General features: G+C 36.3%; 1 protein-coding gene across 5 annotated transcripts in view; it reads left to right on the forward strand.

Annotated features, from left to right (window-relative positions):
• The window catches only part of CENPC (centromere protein C), a 66,851-nt gene continuing 43,896 nt past the window's right edge, over positions 1–22,955 (forward strand). For 4 of the 5 annotated variants that reach the window (XM_037042126.1, XM_037042143.1, XM_037042144.1 and 1 more), the window contains exons 1-8: positions 2–273; positions 8,052–8,098; positions 10,497–10,567; positions 11,294–11,388; positions 12,375–12,480; positions 13,691–13,976; positions 15,095–15,304; positions 19,854–20,461. In XM_037042126.1, coding sequence (XP_036898021.1) covers positions 256–273; positions 8,052–8,098; positions 10,497–10,567; positions 11,294–11,388; positions 12,375–12,480; positions 13,691–13,976; positions 15,095–15,304; positions 19,854–20,461 — 1,441 coding nt within the window. In that variant the 5' untranslated portion in view covers positions 2–255. Of the gene's footprint in view, positions 274–8,051; positions 8,099–10,496; positions 10,568–11,293; positions 11,389–12,374; positions 12,481–13,690; positions 13,977–15,094; positions 15,305–19,853; positions 20,462–22,955 lie in introns of all 5 variants that reach the window. The other variant, XM_037042135.1, reaches the window with a different exon arrangement.

A 22,955-nucleotide genomic window follows, 5' to 3' on the forward strand; every position in this document is an offset into this window, starting at 1 on the left:
GTGCAGCCCATTTCAAACTGGGGTGCCCGCTAGGCTCTTGGTGTTTGCGAAGGTCCGAGCCAATGGGCGAGGGCCCCGGCGGGCGCTCTCTGGTTGGCTAGAAGCTCCCTGCTCCTGCTGCCGCCCTGCTAACTGCGTGCCTCTGCTTCGCCTCCCAGCCGCTATCCTTACGACACAGTCAGTGCAGGGCGTCCTCTAGGCGCCGCCCGGGAGGGCTCTCACCTATTACCTGCGCGGGCGCAGCGGGGTCTGAACATGGCTGCGTCCAGTCTTGTAAGTGCCGTGCTGGCTGCTTCAGGCCAGTGGGAGTCCCGCTGCCCGCGGCGCTCGCGCTCGAGGAGCGGGGAGAACGAAACTGGGCCCAGTCTGTGACTTTTGGGGGTTTCAGTGGGAAGGCCGCGCGAATGTTTTGGTATCTGGAGTGAATGTTTGCCGATCGTCAGAGCTTATTTACTTCTACTGTTTTGTCAAGTTTTCTTATCGTGATTTCGGTCGTGATGACTGGCGTCTTTCTCTTCAGGGAATCTTGTGATTTCTACTTTTTAGACTCACTCCAGTTCCTAACCCTCCAAATAATTTTCTGTTGGAGAAGCTGGTGAAATGCCTTAAAAGTGTGCCTGTGCTTCAGACAGGCGGGTCTGCAGAAGCAGATTATTCATGGAGAGTCTGTTATGGATGACGTCTTCTGAAGGGCGGCTGTGAAAGGTGCAAGCTGTCAATGACCGGGGAGGGCATTGTTTGCTTATGGGTTTCGGAGCTCCCTCGGAATTTGCTATTCCGTACGTCACACTTCGCTTATGGTTACCATAGGTCACACAAACGACATCATCCCCTATCCTAAACTTGTTTTTCTGCCTTCCCCCCACCTTTTTAAGAAAGTCTTCAGCATCGATGTACTTCCATTTATGTAAGGTTATATTTGTCTGCATAAAGAGATGTATAAAAGGAGAGTATGAGGGGTACTATTTTGTACTGTGAACACATATATTATTTATATTATATAATAAAAAGGAATATTGGGGAGAGAGAAGGGGGATAAAATTTACTGTTTGAAAAAACTTAATTTTTTTAGGTTTACAGCAAAGTTGAGAGGAGGTACAGAGAGATTTCCCATATACCCTTTGACCTCACACAGGCCTAGCCTCCTCCATTGTCAACATTGAAACACTGTCACTTAAAGTACTTAGTTTTTGTTAGGGTTCACTCTTGGTGTGCATTCTGTGGGTTTGGACAAAGAATCGTATGTATCCTTTATGGTATCATTCAGAGTGTTTTCATGCCCTATAAGTTGTCGGTGCTTGCTACTCATTCCCCCACCACCCCAGCCCAGGTAACCACTGATCTTTTACTGTCTCCATATTCACCTTTTCCAGAATGTCGTATAGTTGGAATTATCCAGTATGTAGCCTTTTTTCATGGACTTCTTTCACTTAGCAATATGCATTTAAGGATCCTTTATGTCTTTTAATGGCTTGATAGTACATTTCCTCTTAGTGCTGAATAACTTTTCATTGTCTCTGATAAACGTACATTGTTTATCCACTCACTTACTGAAGGGCATCTTGGTTGCGTCCAGATTTTGGCAATTGTGAATAAAGCTGCCATAAACATCTGTATACAGATTGTTGCGTGGACGTACATTGTCGACTCCTTTGGATTAGTACAAAGGAGCATAATTGGTAGGTTATATGGTAATAGTATGTTTAGTTTTATAAGAAACACTGCCTTCTAAAGTAGTGTACCATTTTGCATTCCAAAATGAATGAGAGTTCCTTTTTCTAAAGTACATTTTGTTGATTATGCTATTAACAGTTCTCTCATTTTTTTCTCCCCTTTTATTCCCCTCCACCCTACCCCTCATCAGCATTCCCCCCCCCCCCGCCTTACTTCATGTCCATGGGTCATACATGTAAGTCCTTGTGCTTCTCCATTTTCTATACTATTCTTAACACCCCCCCTTTCTATTTTGTACCTACCACTTATGCTTGTTATTCCCTGAACCTTTCCTCCCATTTCCCTCCACCTCCCACTCTTCCATGTGATCTCTATTTCTGTGATTCTGTTCCAATTTTAGTTATTTGCTTTGTTTTTGTTTTAGGTTCAGTTTTTGATAGTTGTGAGTTTGTTGTCATTTTACTCTTCACATTTTTGATCATCTTCTTTTTCTTAGATAAGTCCCTTTAACATTTCATGTAATAAGGGCTTGTGATGATGAACTCCTTTAACTTGACCTTATCTGGAAAGCACTTTATGCCCTTCCATTCTAAATGAAAGCTTTGTTGGATAGAGTAATCTCGAATGTAGGTCCTTGCCTTTCATGACTTTGAAAACTTCCTTCCAGCCCCTTCTTGCCTGGGAGGATCTTTTGGGAAATCAACTGACAGTCTTATGGGAACTCCTTTGTGGGTGACTGTCTCCTTTTCTCTTGCTGCTGTTAAGATTCTTTTTATCTTTAATCTTGGGTAATATAATTATGATGTGCCTTGGTGTGTCGCTCTTTGGGTCCAACTTCTTTGGGACTCTCTGGGCTTCCTGGATTCCCTGAAAGTCTATTTCCTTTGCCAGATTGGGAAAGTTCTCCTTCATTATTTGTTCAAGTAACTTTTCAATTTCTTGCTCTTCCTCTTCTTCTGGCACCCCAATGATTCGGATGTTGGAACATTTAAAGATGTCCCGGAGGTTCCTACACCTCTCCTCAGATTTTTTGAGTTCTTGTTTCCTCATTCTTTTCTGGTTGGATGTTTCTTTCTTCCTTCTGGTCCACACTATTGATTTGAGTCCCAGTTTCCTTCCCGTCACTGTTGGTTCTCTGTATATTTTCCTTTATTTCACTTAGCATAGCCTTAATTTTTTCATCTAATTTGCGACTATATTCAACCAGTTCTGTGAGCATCCTGATTACCAGTGTTTTGAATTGTGCATCAGATAGATTGGCTATCTCTTTGTCACTTTGTTGTATTTTTTCTGGAGCTTTGATTTGTTCTTTCATTTTGGCCATTTTTTTTTTTTGTCTTGACCTGCCCATTACATATAAGAGGCAGAGCCTTAAGTATTCACTAGGGCAGGGTAACCCACATTGCTACTTTTTGATGCTGTATGTGGGGGAGGGGTCCAAGAGGGAACAATGGCGCTTGCTCTACTCTCTGCCACATTTCAGTCCCTTCTACCACTACCCACGAGCAAATTGGGCCCTTTTGGTGCTGATTCCTGGGTATATAGGCTTTCCTATGTTCTACGACCCTGTGGGTCTCTCCAGCGAACTCTCCTGTGAGGCTGGGAATTTCTCCTGCCACCTCACTCCCCACAGGTTTTTTCAGTTAGTGGTTTTGAGGCTTTATTTCCCTGTACTAGAACCCTGGGTCGCATGGTCTGTCTCACTCTCTAGTTGTTCCTCCTGGTTTATCCGCAGGTGAATGTGGGATTGCCAGTTGCAGCCTTGTCTGCCTGGTCCTCCAGCCACTGCCTGGCTCCTTGTGCCCTCCTCCCTGGCTCCCTGGCTCCACCTCTCCTACCAATCTGGATAAATATTTCTTCTTTAACTCCTTGTTTTCCGGACTTCTGTACAATTTGATTTTCTGGTAGTTCTGGTTGTTTTTTGTTTGTTTTTAAATTTGTTGTCCTTTTGGTTGTGCAAGGAGGCCAATTTTATTTACCTATGCCTCCATCTTGGCTGGAATTCTGAATGAGAGTTCCTATTGCTCCACATCTTCACCAACATTTGGAATTGTCAGTATTCCAGATTTTGAAATTCTAATAATAGTATTATTGTTTTAGTGACCTCTTTTGATATACTTATTTGCTATCCATATATCATCTTAGGTGATGTGTCTATTAAGGTCTTTAGACTATTTATTTTTTATTTGGGTTGTTTTCTTGTTACTGAGTTTTTAAAGTTCTCTGTATATAAGATGTGTCTGCAAATATTTCTCCCAGTCTGTGTTATCTGATCATCTTTTAACCACAGTTTATTTTTCAAATTCTTTTCATAATCTCTGAGCTGTTTAAAGTCTTTAGTTCTAATAATTCACTGTACATTATAATCCATTTAAAAAGACAAAAAAAAAAGGGGGAGAGAGAGGAGATAATCCTTCTTCATTCCTGTACTTAGTGGCTTTTAACTGGGAGTGGTTTTGTCCTCTAGGAGACATTTGGTGAGGTGTGGAAAAATTTCAGGTTCCCCTGAGAAGAAATTGGTAAGGGGGTACTAAAGGCACCTAGTAGGTGGAGGCCAGGGATTCTACTAAGCATCATCTTACAATATATATAATTGGCCTTCACAACAGAGTCATCCAGCCCAAAATGTTTGTAGTGCTGGGTTTAGGAACCCTGCTGATGTGTGTATTATTTTCTTTAAGAAACAATCTTGCAGTGAGTGGAAGAAACTAAAATTGAAACTCACTAAAGAATGAGTTGAAATTGGCAGTTTTCGATTGTGTATTTGTTTTGAAAATTAAAATTTTTTACATTCTAAGATTTAATTGAGGATTAAGAGATCTTGTTTTGTTCATCACTTGTTCTTAACTATGCCTAAATAGTGCCTGGACCTGTAGTAGATGCTCAGTTAATATTTGTCTAATGAATGAACTATCCAAGCTTTAAAATTTTCTACTTTAAAGGGGGACATCCCTTGCTGGTTGGCTGATTTGGTTGGAGTGTCCATCTTAAACACCAAAAAGGTTGCAGGTTTGAATTCCAGTCAGGGGACCTAACTAGGTTGCAGGGTACCATCCCTGGTTAGGGCACATACCACAGGCAACCAGTTAGTGTTTCTGTTTGTGTCTGTTTCTCTCTCTCCCCTTCCCCCTCTCCCTCTCCCTTTCTCTCCCCGACCCTTCCTTTTTCTCTAAGTTCAGTAAACATATGCTTGGGCTAAGATTTAAAAAGGGTGGGGGAACACAAGGGACTTAATAGGTGTTAAAGGTTAAAAATGTGTGCAAATTTGATGCGTTTTTCAATTTACTGTGTGAAATTAGAAGAGTGGCCTTAAATTAGACCTTGGAATGTAGGTAACTGACATTTTCAGGAGTTAACTTCAGTGTTCAAAGTGCTGGTTGCTGGACAGACCAAAGGGCTCGAGTTACTTTTCTTCAAATGACTGTGATAAAATGAATGGAGATGGGTTTGATGTGTTTGTTCCTCGTTTTGTTACCTATGAAGTAGATTTCATCTTTTGCTGCTTAGGTACTTCCTGAGGATAACAGGCTATGTGAAATACTCTTACCTTCTTTAAGGCAAGACATCGTTATCTCGTAAGTTTTTGGTTTTATTTATTTAGCATGTCAAAAAGATATTTTGAAAAAATGATATTTGTATGGTATACAATGTGCCAGGCAAGGCTGTGGGAATATAAACTAGCTTAAGACAAAGTGTGTGCTGTCAAGATTCTTAAAAATTAGATTAGAAAAATCTAGATTCTTAAAAATCTAATAGGGGTTTTCATTTTTTGGAATATACAATTCAATTAAAAGGCCATTAGGTGGGCCAGGCAAGGCAGGGTCCCTGTGGGTGGGGGGACCCTCACTGCAGTATGTAGGAGCCTGAGTGGAGTCAGGAGAATGGACAAACTCAGGATGTCAGAGCATGAGTAGGGTAAATGGAATGCCCACATAGAGTGGGGTAATTTATAGCCCACTGGGCCAGGTTAACAGGAAGACTTAATAAATGTTTGGTATTGATAATGTGGCTTTTTTTAAAAGCATGCTATTTATCCTATTACTACCCAATTTGTAAGTAGAAAATTTAACTTTATAGATTTTACAATTAAGAGACAGGACCCAGAGTATCACAGATATGCTCTCAACCTCCATTACAGCATGTTTATGTGTTTTATTTTTCCTGTTGTTTCCATTGACTGGGGCTGCTTCTTTGTTGGGGTTACATATTTTTTCTGTCTGGAAGCATCTAGGATCTTTCTTTTTTCAGTTCTCAAATTTCAGTGTTATGTTCCTAGGTATGGATCTTAAATTCATTTTGCTGCTATTGATGGCCTGCAGATTTGGGAAATTGGATTTTATATTTCCTTAGAATATGACTTTTTCTTTGTATGTCTGGAATGACTATTGGATCTTCTAATTTTTGGATCTTCTTTGTTTTATTCTTTCTCCATTTTTTCTTTCTCCTCTTTGTCTTTTGTTTTGTTCTCGTCTCTCCCCCCCATCCTCAGCTTTTTCATAATTAATTGCATTTTTATTTAGGCAATTGTGCTTCTCATTATTAAGAATTTTCTTACTTTCTGTTTAGTGTGTATAGTATACCGTTTTAGTTTTGAGTCCAGTATTATCTCAAATCTCTGTTGAAGGTAGAGATTAATGTTTTCTTGTTTTTGAAACTTTTTTTTTCTTTCTCATCCTTGATATTACTTTCTTCTTAGGCCATTTTTCGTTTTATTTAAAAAATTTACACCTTGATTTTTCCCTTTTGTTTTAGAGACTTTTAAATGTCTGGTAATTCATATTTGCTTGTATTTAAGACTGAGATGGTGGATACTGTTTTGGAGCTCCGTTAAAGTGGATAGGGGTAGTGGAGGTCTGCTATTCTGTGTACGTTTTAATTGCTCTGTTTTGATTCCCTTTCTTACTATTCTTCCTCTAGAGCTCGAGTTTCCTAGTTCTGCATAGTTATGGCTTTCTTCTGGGCATATCAGCTTTATAAATTCCTCATCAAGGACTGTATTCTGTGAGCTTACTTTAGGCTACTACTGCTTTCATTCTGTTTCGTAAATTATGATTCATTTAATTTTCTTCTTCCAGAAAGTTGTTAAATTTGTCTGTACATGGTCCTCTCTTCCATTCTCTTTTTCATTGTTGTTTTATGGCATTTTTTGTCCTTTACTATTACTTTAGAGGAATTTTTTTTTTAGTGAAAGGAGATAAGTAGATATAGTTAGTCAACCAATTTTAATTATTAGAAGGCCAAATACTTAGGATTTGGGGGATGGAAAAGGTATGGGAGCCCTGGCTGGTGTAGCTCAGTGGATTGAGCACAGGCCTGTGAACCACATGATCGTGATTCGATTCCCAGTCAGGGCACATGCCTGGGTTGCAGGCCAGTTCCCAGTAGGGGACTCACGAGAGGCAACCATGCATTGATATTCTCTCCTTCTCTCCTTCCCTTCCCCTCTAAAGATAAATAAATAAAATGTTAAAAAAAAAAAGAAAAGGTATGGGGAATGTGAAGAAAGAAGAGGAAGAAGATAGAATAAATCCAAGGGTGGGAAATGATAGAGGTAAAGGTTTGTAAACAGTAGAGAATAGTTCCTCTTTATAGTATTGCCATAGGTCATTAACAAATACTTGCTCAATGAATAAATGAATAACACTTTTTTAAATTTTTTTANTCTAAAGATAAATAAATAAAATGTTAAAAAAAAAAGAAAAGGTATGGGGAATGTGAAGAAAGAAGAGGAAGAAGATAGAATAAATCCAAGGGTGGGAAATGATAGAGGTAAAGGTTTGTAAACAGTAGAGAATAGTTCCTCTTTATAGTATTGCCATAGGTCATTAACAAATACTTGCTCAATGAATAAATGAATAACACTTTTTTAAATTTTTTTATTTTAATTGTTGTTCAAGTACAGTTTTCTGCCTTTTACTCCCATCCCAGCCCACCTCCTCCAGCCTTCTCCACCTCCCTCCCATTTCCACCCCTCTTGTTTTTGTCCATGTGTCCTTTATACTTGTTTCTGTAAACCCTTCCACTTTCCCCCTGAAATTCCCTCCCCTCTCCCCTCTGGACACTGTCAGCCTGTTCTCTATTTCAGTGTCTTTGGTTATATTTTGCGTGTTTGATTGTTTTGTTGTTTAGGTTCCTATTAAAGGTGAAATCATGTGGTATTTGTCTTTCACCGCTTGACTTACTTCACTTAGCATAATGCTTTCCTATTCCATCCATGCTGTTGCAAAGGGTAGGAGCTCCTTCTTTCTTTCTGTTGCATAGATGAATAACAAATTTTCTAGCATGCTAATATTGGGGGTGAAAGTATTTTGAAGAAAACTTGTATTTGAATACATTTTAAGCAAAGAAACCAAATTGATGACTTTTTTTTTTTTCAGGATCATCTCAAAAATGGCTACAGAAGAAGATTTTGCCAACCTCCTAGGTGATTTATATACTTATGTATAGTTTAAGATGACTTTTATTACCATCTTCAGAAAGTAGAATTTTTAAATGAAGAAAAGAAAAATTATTATCTTTGACCAAAATAATGGTTTATTTGTTTAAATGCATTCTTTCTATAATTAAAATTTTCTTTTATTGTTGTTCAATTACAGTTGTCTCTGTTTATCCCCCATTACTCTCCCCTTGCCATATACAACCCCCACCTCCCACATTCAGTCCTTCCCCATGCCTTGTCTTGTCCTTGGGTCCTTTACAAGTTCCTCGACTTGACACTTCCCCTTCTTTCCCCTGTTATCCTCCTCCCACCTACCTTCTGGTTACTGGCAGCTTATTCTTTATTTCCATGTCTCTGTTTCTATTTTGCTCGCTTGTTTGTTTTGCTGATTAAGTTCCACTTATAGGTGAGATCATATGATATTTGTCTTTCACTGCCTGGCTTATTTCACTTAGCATAATGCTCTCCAGTTCCATCTATGCTGTTGCAAAGAGTAGGAGCTCCTTCTTTCTTTCTGTTGTGTAGTATTCCATTGTGTGAAATGTACCACAGTTTTTTGATCTATTCATTTACTGATGGACCTTTAGGCTGGTTCCAGCACTTGGCTATTGTAAATAATGCTGCTATGAACATTGAGGTGCATAGGTTTTTTTGAATTGGTGTTTCCAGAGCAAGGGTTATAAAGGAAAGAATAAACAAATGGGACTTCATCAAAATAAAAAGCTTCTGCATGGCCAAAGGAAATATCAACAAAATGAAAAGGGAACCAACCATATGGGAAAATATATTTGCAAATGATACCTCTTAAAGGATTTGATCTCACAGTCGCTGTTCGATTCCCAGTCAGGGCACATGCCTGGGTTGCAGGCCAGTTCCCAGCAGGGGACTCATGAGAGGCAACCATACATTGATGTTTCTCTCCTTCTCTCCTCCCCTTCCCCTCTAAAGATAAATAAATAAAATCTTAAAAAAAAAGGATTTGATCTCCAAAATATGTAAAGAATTCACATGACTCTGTACCAGGAAGACAAAAAAATCTAATTAAAAAATGGGCAAAGGACCTGAACACATATTTCTCTATGGAGGACATACAAAGGGCCCAGAGACATATGAAAGGATGCTCGGCATCACTAGCTATCAGAGAGATGCAAATTAAAACAACAGTGAGGTATCACTTCACACTGGTCAGAATGGCCATCATAAATCAATAAACAACAAATACTGGTGAGGTTGTAGAGAAAAGGGAACCCTAGTACACTGTTGGTGGGATTGCAGACTGGTGCAGCTACTGTGGAAAACAGTATGGAATTTCTTCAGAAAACTAAAATGGAACTGTTTTTGACCCAGCAGTTCCACTGCTTGGATTATAACCTAAAATAATGATTTCTATGTCCACTAAGTAGTCATTTTAGTTATTTTATATTAAGAAACAAATAGTAATGTATGCAAGCAGTGGCTTAGAGGCAGTGAGAAAAGAAGTTAATTTGATAAATGATGGACTAGGAAGAGGCTGTTACAACTGATGACAGCTATGGGAAAAGAAAGCACTCTGAAGAATGGATTAAATGGTAATAGAAGGATGCAGCTTGTTCAGTGGGACTAAAGTGGTAGGTGTGGTTATAAAGGGTCAGTAAAAGAATCTTTGTTGGTGATGGAACTGTTTAGTATCCTGATTGTGGTAGTGATATCTGAACCCATATATGATTAATCGTACAGAACTAAATATATACACGCATTAGTATATACAGAACTGGAGAAATCTGATTAAGATTGGTGGATTGTATCAGTATCAGTATCCTGGTTCTGGTAGTATACTAAAGTTTTGCAGAGTGTTTTGAAATTTAAGGAAAACAGTAAGGTGAAAAAGGGATCTCTTATATTTTTACAACTGCATGTGAATGTACAACTTAATATAATTTTTAATTAAAAATTTATACTAATTCATAAACTACTGCTAAGATTAATGATATTGAATCAAAAGTGCATTTGAGAACTTGCAAAGACTGTGTTACTTGGAGCTGTTAGGACTTGTGACAGTAGAGTCTTTATTAAAAAAATAATTTCAGGACTAAATGGATTTGTTCAAAATAATTTGTGTTCTTGTTTAGGTACATCTAAAGTCTTACACAGCTTTAGACATTGCTATCCTATCTAGGGATGTAATTATTAATGTAGATAATGACATACTACTTCACATACTTTTCTGGGAATTCTTGGAGTCAAGCACTTATTTTGTCCTCAGATGGTAAAGGTGATGTTTTTCCCATTAATTAACGTTTTGTAATAAGGAGAAAGGGAATTTTCAAAGTAGATGGTAATGTAAATAACAAATACTTTCTGGAAATAATATGTTAAAATATTTTTCTTCTTTCCTTTTTATTAGGGCACCTGACATTAATTTGAGGCAAGACCAGAACATATTGGTAATCTTAAAAGACTGCTTTGAAGAAAAAAGTAAGCTTTCATTTCCAAATGGACTTTGAGGGTCTGGAAGGATGAAGATAGTAATTTGTCACACTAATAATCAAATGCATTTAATATATTTCAGCATCTATTATGAAATATTATAAAATATTTTCCCAGGAATTTTGATTACACGTGTAATCTTTCGTGTATTCAGTGTCTTCTGGTACTCAGAGGGTAATACAGGCAAAAATGAGAATGATTGTCATTCTCTTTAGTTCACACTAGATTCCCATAGTCTGGAAATTCATAAATAATTATCATACACAAGAAAAAAGTATTTCATGTAATAGAAATAAGTGTGCAGAATTCCTGGGGTCACTAGAGGGATTGAAATAATATTTGGTGATCTGCACCCACTTCTAGAGAAATGGTGAATTATGTCAAAAACTTTTCCAAGTGCTGGTCAGTGTCAGAAGGTACTGGAAAAAGAAAATAGGCCAATCAAAGAAATAAATACAGCTCGTGAAAAAGTATCTTCTATATAAGCTCTGAAAGATCCGACACATAATTCTTCAGCATCTTGCTTGTCTTTTTTAATTCCTGGTGCCTTCTAGGAACATTTGAATATTGTATTGATGTCTGTACTTCATTTAAGCTAGTTGTATTTAAGGAGTAAGCAGATTTATGTGTCATGTAGAGATTCTGTTAATTGTAACCCAAAGATTTTATACTGTATTTTATTTTTTAAATTTCTTCCTTTAAAATTTTTTTTAGGTCTTGCCAATGATTTTAGCACAAATTCTACAAAATCAATACTTTATTCAACACCCAAAGAAAAAGACACTTGTCCTCAGTCACCAATTAGAGAGGTAAGTCAAAAAGAAAAGGTAGTACAGTTTTAATATTTTAATAAGTGAAGCAATACTCAGTGTAGTTAGGTACATTTTAGTTGTTTGTAAGTCTTATTCTTAAAAGGGAATGTTATATTCCCACTGATTTTTCTATAAAATTTGGAGGTATTTCTGAAAATTTTGAATTGATAATTCCTGTGTTTGAAATTAAAGATCTGAGAATGTGAATTATCAAATTATAACACAGTCATTTTTCACTTCTAAAAAATACTTAGGTTTTTAGGAAAGTGGACAGCTTTTGAAGTTCCTAATCTAGGTTGTCAAGTTTGATTGTTTTCTGAAAACTGAAGCAATTGTTGCTGCTATATGGGAAAATCAATATTTGATTGCTTATATATCTTGAAAGGCCAGATTGATTTAAGTCTCCAAAATCAACCTGCAATCATAAAATAGAGGCAAATAGAGTTTTTGAAACTAATGATTGAAGAAAAATTATTCAAAAGTACAATACAAATTGGAGGTAAAAATCAAATGCTATAAATAATATTTATAAGAAACTGGCATAAACAAATAATTAAACATATATAGCATTTTGGTGAATGGAATGAACAGATCTATTTCTTTCAGAACTGAGAGACCTTCTCCAATGTGATACATTGATTTTTGAAAGTTAAATCTACTTTAAGTTTCCTTGCATTTGTTTTGCTAATATTTAAGATCTTTGCATTGAATAATATTGTCTTTCTTTCCTAGATAATGTCAAATTGTTTTCTAAAGTAGTTTAAAGTAGTTTATCAGTATCAGAATCCTGGTTCTGGTAGTATACTAAAGTTTTGCAGAGTATTTCATGTAGTAGAAATAAGTGTGCAGAATTCCTGGTGTGCAGAACTCTACAACCTGGCTTACTATTTTTAAATACTTGATTTTTTTTTCAATTTAACAACAAATGTTTTTAATCAGATTTGGTAATTTAATGAAGTATATGTGATATTATATTCCTTTAGGCTCAGTCCCAGATACCACATTCAAAGTCTGTTTCGGTTTCTTTAAGAAAAAAAGGAGCCTCTCAGCAGTTTACTGTAGAACCAAGGAAAGCTGACAAAGAATCAGGTTGGCGGCTTGCCCGTGGGTGTTACTTACCTAGATGTCTGTCTGTCTATCTATCTTTGCTTTTTAAGAACATGAATCAAATCCTGGCTGGTAGCTCAGTGGATTGAGAGCGAGCCTGCGAACCAGAGGATTGCGGTTGCATTTCCAGTCAGGGCACATGCCTGGGTTGCAAGCCGGTTCCCTGCAGGCCAGTTCCCAGCAGGGGATGCACAAAAGGCAACCATACATTGATGTTTCTCTCCCTCTCTCCTTCACCTCATTTATTTATAAATAGATAAATAAAATCTTAAAAAAAAAGAACATGAATCCGTGTGAATGCTACCCAGTCATTGTTTTCTTTGATATTTGAAAGTTGAGGGTTAAGAGGATATATATATATATATATATATATATATATATATATACACACACATATACAAATCTTCATATGTATATGTAAATGCAAAGATTATATTTATATTTATATTTCCTTTATGGATACACATATCTGATATATAGCTCTATATCTGTATACTGTATATGTCTCTGTTATTCTATATATGTGTGTGTATATGTTTAAATATGTGCTTAGTTAGCTGTCCTAGTTTACTCTTAATCTAAAGATTAAATCTTGCCCTGGATGGTGGGGCTCAGTGGAGTGCTGACCTGCAAACCAAAGGGTTACCCATTTGATTCCTAATCAGGGCACATGCCTGGGTTTTGTGCCAGGTCCCCAGTAGGGGGCTCATGAAAGACAACCACACACTGATGTTTCTCTCCCTCTCTTTCTCCTTCCCTTCCCCTCTCTAAAAATCAATAAATGTAAAAAATCTTGTAAAAAAAGATTTAAAAAATTTAAGGGTTCCTTCAATAAATAAATAAAGATGGAATCTTTTAATTTCTCTAAGATTACTTCATTGTTTCACCCATGCATATATATTCAGATCTTGAATAAATTGACTATCGATAAAACTGTGAATTTTCTATATTTGAGTATTTCTGTAATTTCAAACTTCAGAGAATGAACCAAAATATGTATTTCAGTTCATTAACTTCAGAAATTATAACTTTAAAGTATGTACTCATGTATTTTAATTGTAGATCTTTGATTATAAATTTAGTTATCTGTGAGTCTTCTAAAAATTATTTTAACTGAAATAGTTCATGAATTGTAAAAAGGTTCTTATATTATTTAAAAATACTAAAATATCTTCACATAATTTTCTTCTAGTCCAGACTCATGAAGTTCATCAGAAAGTTTTGGCAACTGATGTTGGTTCTAAAAATACACCTAACTCAAGAAAATTGTTAGGTAAAAAACTGAAAGGTCATCACATTGAAGCCGATGAAGAATTTTACCTATCTGTTGGTTCACCTTTCGTTCTTTTGGATGCAAATACATCAGTACTGCAAAATGCTGTTTCACCTATTGGGCAAAAGAGAGACACCTACATTTTTGAAGATTCAATAAATACGCTATCTTCAAGTACAGAGATTTCTCTTAAAACCAGAAAAAGGTGAACTTTTAAAATTTAAATATTCTACTATAAAAGTTTTACCATTTATATTAAAAAGTACATAATTTAATCTCATGGATTTTATAGTAAGTATTGAAGAATATTAATGTTATGAGGAGAATATAATATATTCAGTATATATTCAGTTTAGTATTTAATAAGGAAGGTCTTAAAGTGTACTTTAGAGAAGCTGGCGGTAACTTTTCTACTGTTTGTGGAAAATGTATTTTTTTTTTCTGATACATTTCTAAGAGAAATAACTTAGAAATAATTTTTCTACGCTATTTGTAATTAACAGGGTAGATATGTATCAGGTCATTTCCAGGGTAACAAAGGATCAGTATTATTAAGGATGAGTTACTGTAAACTCATGTCCATTTCTTGGAGCTTTTTCTTCGATTTTTAAGAAGCAAAATAGATTATTCAAGGTCTTTTGCTGTTGGGGACCTCTGCAATGAGTATAATTTCTGTCAAAGGTATTGTGTGATTTTGGAGCCAATCAGTTAAGTACATTCTAAGAGTTTGTGATTTAAAGAATGGCCTATACCTAAGGATCAGAGCAATGGAATTATCTGGAAGCTTACTAATAATACAGTAAGTGCTCACTAAATGTCATCAATGGGTTTTGTGACTGTGAGTGAAATGAAGTGTAATTAAACCAGTTTTACCATAAGCTAATTGATAGAAACAAGAGTTCCTTTGGCATCTCATCAACTTAATAATGAAAACATGCTAAACAAAATAACATCATTTGAGAATAAGCTGTACAGAATCTCAAACTGTGCCCTAGACCTACTGAATCAGAATCTATATTTGAATAAGATTCTCTAAATAATTCGAATTTCTATCAAATGTTCAAGAACTAGTGCTGTAAGCTATACATTTCTGGTGTATGATTTATCTTTTTAATTTTTTTCTATTGACAAATACAAACAAAACTTAGTATTTCTGAGTGATTTTGTCTTGTATATTTGTGTAAGATTACACATCAACATTTATAAATTTTTAATAAAGGCTTAGTAGAAATTTTTGTAAGTGGTCTGTGTTATCACTGTAAGGGAATTCAGGAAAACTCATAAACTGGGCTTATTCTGCTTGTTTTCTTTTTAACCTTTTAGGTTAGACTTTGAAGATAAAGATATTTCAAAGAAAGCAGAAATAGAGAACAAAGGTATAGAGGATGAAGTATCAGAAAGACCACAAGAGAAAAAACCATCTGAAACATCTCAGAAAATAATACAAGATTCAGAATATGAAATTCAACCACAAGCTAAAAAGAGTTTTTCAGCATTGTTTTTAGAGACTTTAAACAGAAAAAATGAATCCAGGTGAGTTATTGAGAAACTGTGCTTTGAGATATTTTTTCTTTCACATTTTATGAACTACTATATCTATGGATTCTGAATGCTATTTTTAACTAGAAATGAGTCTTAATTGACACTGAGATTAGTTGGAATGATACCTAACTTGTAAAGAGAATGTTGTTTCTTAACACTAAATCCCCTAAAACCATTGTTTAGTAGGCACTAAAGTAGACAGGAAATAAGTTTGTTCAGCTAACGAACTTACTAGTTCGTATGTTCTCAAAGAACATATTATTTATAAATAGAATTATGTTTGGGTGTCTTTATTTCACTATTAAGGGTTTCAAAGTTTTTTCTTTGTTCTGATTGTGTTAATAAAGGATAGTTGTAAAATGAATTTTAATCTGTTAATACTGGAAAACCTTCTGTGGTTCTGCAACTTCAAAACAGTGATTCTTACCTAAGGCTGTGCATTAGTTAGCTAGATATAAAGGCAGCTAGGATGAGAACCTGAGGGTGTTCTATAGGGTGGTCTATAGAATAAACTTCAGATTTGTCAGCTGGCATTTAAGGCCTTTATCCTGCTTCGCTAACTGTTTCTACCAGTTTGGTCATACGTATTGCAGTTGTCCTTGCTTTGGCACACCTTTTCCCCTTGTCATATGCCAATCTCAGTTTTCTTTTATGCTCCATGCTAGACTTCTAGTGTTTTTCCAAGTCCCAACTCCATTGTTTTTTAAATAGTTTCATGCCTTGCATTATAGTTTAGCTATTTTATGTGTTTCTTAGTAGATTAAGACAGAAGCTATTCTTTCTAGGAGTTTGGAGTTTTTCTGTGTTTTCTGTTATATGTTAGGACAGTTTTATAAAAACATAATGAATGAATGAATGCATGAATGAAATGCCTCTTTTGTTCAGTCTTTGCTCTATAGTTGAGATCACTCTCTCTCTCTCTCTCTCTCTGTGGGATCTTTTGTGCTTTTTATGAATGTTGTCTTCACCATCTGATAAAATATGGTATACTTATGGGCTAATTATATCCATGTCCAAAACAATTATTTTTTAGTGTTCTTTTTGATCAACTAGTGAGTAAAGTTGATTTTATTCTTAATTGCTCCTCACTATTCTTAGTTCTTTCTTGCTTCATTGCTTTTGTTCATACTCTTGCTTTTGATTGTCTTCCTTACATTTCCTCATGACCATAACTTGTCCATCCTTCAAGATCCAACTCAAGTGCCACAAAGTCTTTTTTGGTTTTTGCATCTAGCCAGAAGTTATCTTTCTCTAGTGTTGTCTTAGTCTATTTGAGCTGCTGTAACAGACTACCATGGACTGTGGCTTATAGACAACAGAAATTTATTTCTCATAGTTCTGGAGGCTGAGAAGTCCAGATCAAGGCTCCAGTAGATTCAGTATCTGGTGAGGTTTGCTTTCTGGTTCATAGATGGCTATCTTCTTGCTGTAACCTCACACATGGTAGGAAGTGGCAAGGGGACTTTCTTGGGGTTCTGTCATAAGGATACTATTCCATTTGTGATTATTCCAACTTGACCTATTCACCTTCAAATGCCATCACATTGGGGATTAGGTTTAATATGTGAATTTTGGAGGGGTATAATCCTTTGAATAATTTTTTTTCTCTGAAAAGCTTCCCAACTAATTGGAAGAGGTGCTGTTTAATCCCAGTGCACTTACTTTTTTTGATATATTCCATTTATTTCTATACCATGATTACATACTGATACATACATGAAAATGGTGTGTGACTTATTCATACCTAGAATGATTTTTTCACATAATATAATTTACTAGTATTTTCTTAGATATTAGACTTGAAGATGTCTCAGAAATAATTTTTCTTTAGATGTTGCAATATTGTGGTTCATAAGAAATAAATTTTTGGTCATTTAGATGACTAAAATTTATTTCATATATATATTTGGTCCTTGGTCACAATTCATGGTTCACAATGGCCCGAATTCTTGGAATTTTCTAAGTGTTGATAGTGAAAACAAGTCTTTCGTTTTGTTAATGTGGTAACTTTTGGAAAGCATTGGTAAGAATGGGGGCTAATTGCCAATGGAAACTACCTTGTGATTAGTAGAAATTTTCAGGCTTACTCCACACCTCCAGGGAGGGGAGGTTGAGTCAATTGCCAATGACCATTGATTTAATCAATTACAACTATGTAAGGAAACCTCCATTAAAAACCCATGAAGGTGAGTTCTAAGAGCTTCCTGGTTGGTGAACACTTGGAGATGCAATGAGCCCAGAGTGCCTTCCCATATACCGTGCCCTATACATTTCTTTTATCTGGCTGTTCCTCAGTGTCATCCTTTTGCAATAAAGGAATGATTTAGTAACATGTTTTTTCTGAGTTCTGTGAGTGGTTGAAATTAATCAAACCCAAGGAAGGAGTTGTGGGAACCTCTCATTTATAGCTAGTTGGTCAGAAGTATAGGTAGCAGTCTGGACTTGGAATTGACATTCTGACTTGGAGGGGGTTGTTAAGAAACTTCAGTGTATGGCTAGTCTGTCAGAAGTGTAGGTAGTGTGGGCTGTGGCTGACACCTGAAAAGTATGTGGGTGTATAGGGGTTCTTGTAGGATTGAACTCTTAACCTGTGCCATCTGATGCTGTCTCTGGGTAGACAGTGCCAGAATTGATCAGAATTCTCAGATATATTATTGGTGGTATCTGAAAAATTATTTGTTGGTATGGGAGGAACCCCTACACCACATTGGAATTGGGTCTGGAAACCCAGTTTAGATAAGAAATCTAAAGAGACATCTGTACAAACATATAATTTAATATAACATGTAATAATAGCATGCATTTTTGGACTGTCATTCAATATATCTTGACTATAGTTACACATCTTTGGGTTTCAGCTTTTTATTTTACCCCACCTAAGAATATGTTACTGGGAGAAACCTGGTTCTTCTTGCTGACACAGTAAAGAATTACGGATCAGTAAGCCAGTTAGCATCCAGGCAAAGTTTATTAGTGCTGAGTTCTGGTGGGAAAGGAAAAGCAAGGGTGGTGAGAGCAGGGTGACTAGAGTCCAGGTGATCAGCACCCAGGTGGTCAGAGTCTGGGTCGCCAAAAAAGAGAGTGCCTATAGTACAGGTGAACAGAGGCCCCCTGTGTGGCTAAAGGGCCAAGAAGCAGAGAGAGAGAAAGACATGGAGAGGGGGACCTTTGTTCCGAGGACTTAACATAGTTGGCAGGATGGGAGTGAGGGCGTTACATATTGATTGACTGGTAAAGGTGGTGCCAGCTCTCCCAGGGAGACATGACTAATCATGCAGGTAGGTGTGGGGGCCTATTAGCCCAAATCCCCTTACTCCAGACTGTATTTGTTCATTTTGCATACGTGACTGGAGGCAGGCAGCTAACCAAAGCTTTATGTTTTGTTTTGTTTCTGTTTTGGACACTATAGACCCCTTCCTCCTCCCCCCTTCTAGGCCTTGGAATAAATACACAGTCTCAAGGTTTTCCTTTTCCCAGCTAGTGGAGATGATACATACAGACTTTCAAGGGCTCCACCCCACTTCTGCACTATCAATTTTTGCTTGTTGTTCAGAATGCCTGGCAGCCTTATTGAACCAGGCTCAGGACTACTAGGTGAACGGGTGAGACATGTCTTCCTTGGCTTTTAGGCCAAGTAAGGCCTACCCCTGTATTAAGTTATTTGTTAGATTGTAATGGTGAGGGCCTTGCCTTTATTTGCCCTCTGGATGCTCATTCCTAGCTGCTACCTAAGTGCTAAAAGGCATTACCTGGCAACCAGGACGGTAGCTGATAGTCACTGGCTGATAGCCGCTGGCTAGCAACAGTAGCACAGTCTCAGAGTTCTTCCTATGCTATTTCCTGTGCCAGATATGTTTATTGATTTTTAGGGAGAGAGGAAGGGAGAAAGAGAGAGAAGGAAACATTGAACGGTTGCGTCTCATATGTACCCTGACCAGGGATTGAACTTGCAACCTATATGCCTTGGCTGGGAATCAAACCCGCAGACTTTTTGGTGCACTGGCCCATACTCAACCAACTGAACCATCCAACCAGGCTGGGTTTCAATTTTTTAATAAATAAGCAATGGGTGGGATCATCATATTAGTTGATTTTAGGCTTTCTTCCAGCTCTAAATTTCTGTGACACCATTAGTGTTATGAATGATTGTGATCAGATTATAGACATATAAAAGGAAGGAAGGCCTTTTAAGGGTAAGGTGAAATTGAGGAGACATGAACTTCTATTTAAAAGATAGTTGATTTTGCCGTGACTGCTGTGGCTCAGTGGATTGAGTGCCAGCCTGTGAACAAAGGGTTGCTGGTTCGATTCCCAGTCAGGGCACATGCCTGAGTTGCAGGCCAGGTCAGAGAGGCAACCACATGTTGTTGTTTCTCTCCCTCTCTTTCTTCTTCCCTTCCCCTCTCTCTAAAAATAAATAAAATCTTTTTTAAAAGATAGTAGATTTTATTTACTATCTAGATTATATTCTTCACTAAGCAAAAGTAAGAGCTTTATTTTTTTGTGAGCTGTTATTTATTGTAACATATTTTTTCTTTAGTCCTGTTGTTAGGTATATAGCAACTGCTCCATCTCAGTCATCTCCTGCAAATGATATGAATGTAGAAGATGAATTTATAATTGATGAATCAGATGATTTTGCCAGTCGGTCTTGGATTACTATACCAAGAAAGGCTGTTCCTCCAAAACAATGTACCGTATCCCGTAGTGAGAGCACTGCACTCTCTCAAAGTAAGAAGTCAAGAGAAAAACATCACAGTGTAACACCTGCGACATTGACAAATGACAAACATTCTGGTGAAGGTCACCCAGTAGAGAACTCTCAGCCCTCTGAACAAAGAAAACTGGGTAGGAATTGTATTTTGTCAGATGAAATGGAAAATAATTGTAGATCTACAAAAAATGGAATGTATTCTAAGAATGCAAAAAAATCATCTGCAAACAAAAGGACTATAAAACAAAAACAGAAAAGAAAAGTTAAGGCCACTGTATTTGAAGAACAGGGTGGTATGGAACAAGCTAAAGATAAAAAAACAAATATGTCACCCATTGCTCGAGACAAGTCACAAAGAAATTCAGACAAAAATATGGAAGCATGTGAAGAGAAGAGAAATGTTCATATTTCCAAAAAACAGATGCCACCTGTGGGTAAGTGTTTATATTAAATATAACTGCTAACATTATTCTACTACTTTATGTTTTTTTAATATTCCTATTTAGCTTTGGGAAGTAGACAAAGACTAAATCTATAAAGAGCCTCAAAATTCTGTAGGTTTTTTCTAGAATCTTTTTACATGTAATTCAATTACAAGTTGCTTGATTTTTGTGTAACTTTTAACATGGTAAGCATATATAAAGGGAGAAGTGAGAGAGAAAGGTGAGTAAAACAGGTAGTAACAAGAACTCAAAGAAGACAGCATATATTCTTGAGGTTTATTTAAGTATAAATTGTGGGGTGGGGAACCCAGGATGGCCCTGGCTGGTGTGGCTCAGCTGGTTCAAGTGTCATCCAAGCATAACTGAAAGGTTGTGGGTTTGATTCCTGTCATGGCACATGCCTAGGTTGCTGATTCAGTCCCTGGTGTGGGCATGTGTGGGAGACAACCAATCAATGTTTCTCACATCAGTGTTTCTCCCTTTCCCTTCCTCTCTCCATTCCTCCTTCTAAAAAAGAAGCAATGAAAAAATGTCCTTGGCCTTGGGCGAGGATAAAGAAAAACAAACAAAAACCCCAGGATGGTGTGGGGCTATTTCTTACAGGATAGAAATTCATACTCTTCTATTCCATCATTTACTTGTTTATCTAACAGACATCAAATGCTAAACAAAAGTGAAATAACAAAGATTACTAAGACAATTTTCACCAATAAAAAAGATCAGTCTGGTGGGGGTTCTCTAGACCAACAGATATACATACATTCACAGGAGGATAATGGAAGCACCGAGAACAATCATCTAATATCTCAATAGATCTTTGTATCTTGGGTCACTATATCATTTATTATCCAAATTGGGACACTTGAGCTTGAGAGAAGATTCAAGGACAGTAAGCATAAAACTAGTGTTGTCCTAGATAAATCTGGAGTGTGGCTGCCTTCCTTGTGTCAGTATGGTATAAGTGGTTGAGGTTTGTGATGTGACACTGTCATGAAAAATAGATCAATTTTGCGTTCCTTGTTCCACTGTTTAAGTAATAGAGAGAAAATGTAGTTATTCTTACAGAAAGAATTTTATCCAGAATATTAGAAGAATAGAAAGCACTTATCAAATGTATTAGATACTTTATATGTATGTAATATAATTTAATCCTTCTTGACAATTCTGTAAGGTATGAGATAACATTCAAAGGAGGTTAAAAAATGCTGGCCAATGATCTGTCTTATTTTAGAATCTGTATTTTTTTCAGCTCTATCACGAAGTCTTAAAATAAGTGAAAATGTTTTTGATGCTCAAATTGGAAAAACTATTAGCCAATCAGAAAACTCGCTTGACGAGAACTGTATAGGTGCCTGAACGTTCTAGATGACTATAGTATATTGCTGATTTAGAGGGGAGAAAGGTCATGTTAAGGCACAATATTTAAGCTAGTTTTTATAAAAACAAACTCTAATATAGTTATTACTTAATTACTCATTATTTCATCTTTCTTTTTATGTATTCTATAACAGATTTATATCTAGAAATAATAGTTGTCAGATTTCAATTTTGTCTATGTGTGCCTATGTGTATTTGAAAAATTCTGCTTAAAATGGAAAAAAAGCAAGCATTTCTACTTTGTGGACCTCTTTTGTAAATGTTAGGCAGGTGCCATATTTTTATTGGAATTGTTCTCAATTTTTTGCTTCTTTCAGTTTCTAATTAGCAGCTGACCATTTAAAGAAAATACAACATAAACAATCTAAACTGAGAAGGATAGTTACATTACAAGAAAGTTTTTTTCCTACTAGTTCCTTAAGTAGAATATGAATTTACAAAATTGTAGCCTCAAAATTTTGATTTATCGATAATTTCTTAGGAAGAAGCATATCAAGAAAGTATACTGGATGGATACTGTCTTGAATTATTAGTGTTAAACATTTATTGAGTATGTTCTATGTTTTTGTGCATTAATTTCATATATATTAAATTTTTATCTAGATTGGTTAGGGGATATAATATTAAGATTAATTATCATACCAATGTATTGATTTTCTATTGCTTCCATAACAAATTATTACATACTTAGTAGCTTAAAACAACACACATTTTTTATTTCGCAATTTTGAGGGTCAGAAGTTTGAAATGGATCTCACTGGGCTAAAATCAACATGTTGACATGGTTCAATTACTTTTGGATGGTTCTGGGAGAGACTATGCCTTTTTTAGCTTCTTGAGGTCACCTATGTTCCTTCAGTCATGGCTCCCCTCCTGCATCTTCAAAACCAGCAGTGCTAGCTAGCCTTCTCACATTTCAAATTTCAGTTGCTTCTTTTTCCATCATACTATCTCTTTCACTGACTACTATTTTTAAGGACATGTGTAATGAAATTGATGAACCTGGATAACTTAAGGTTTATAATCTTAATCATATTTGCAGAGTATCTTGACATGTAAGGTAGCATTTTGACAGATTTTATGGATTAAGATGAGTACATCTTTGGGG

The sequence above is a fragment of the Sturnira hondurensis genome, unplaced genomic scaffold (assembly GCF_014824575.4).
Source record: "Sturnira hondurensis isolate 20B ecotype Veracruz unplaced genomic scaffold, ASM1482457v3 Scaffold0000566, whole genome shotgun sequence".
NCBI lineage: Eukaryota > Metazoa > Chordata > Mammalia > Chiroptera > Phyllostomidae > Sturnira > Sturnira hondurensis.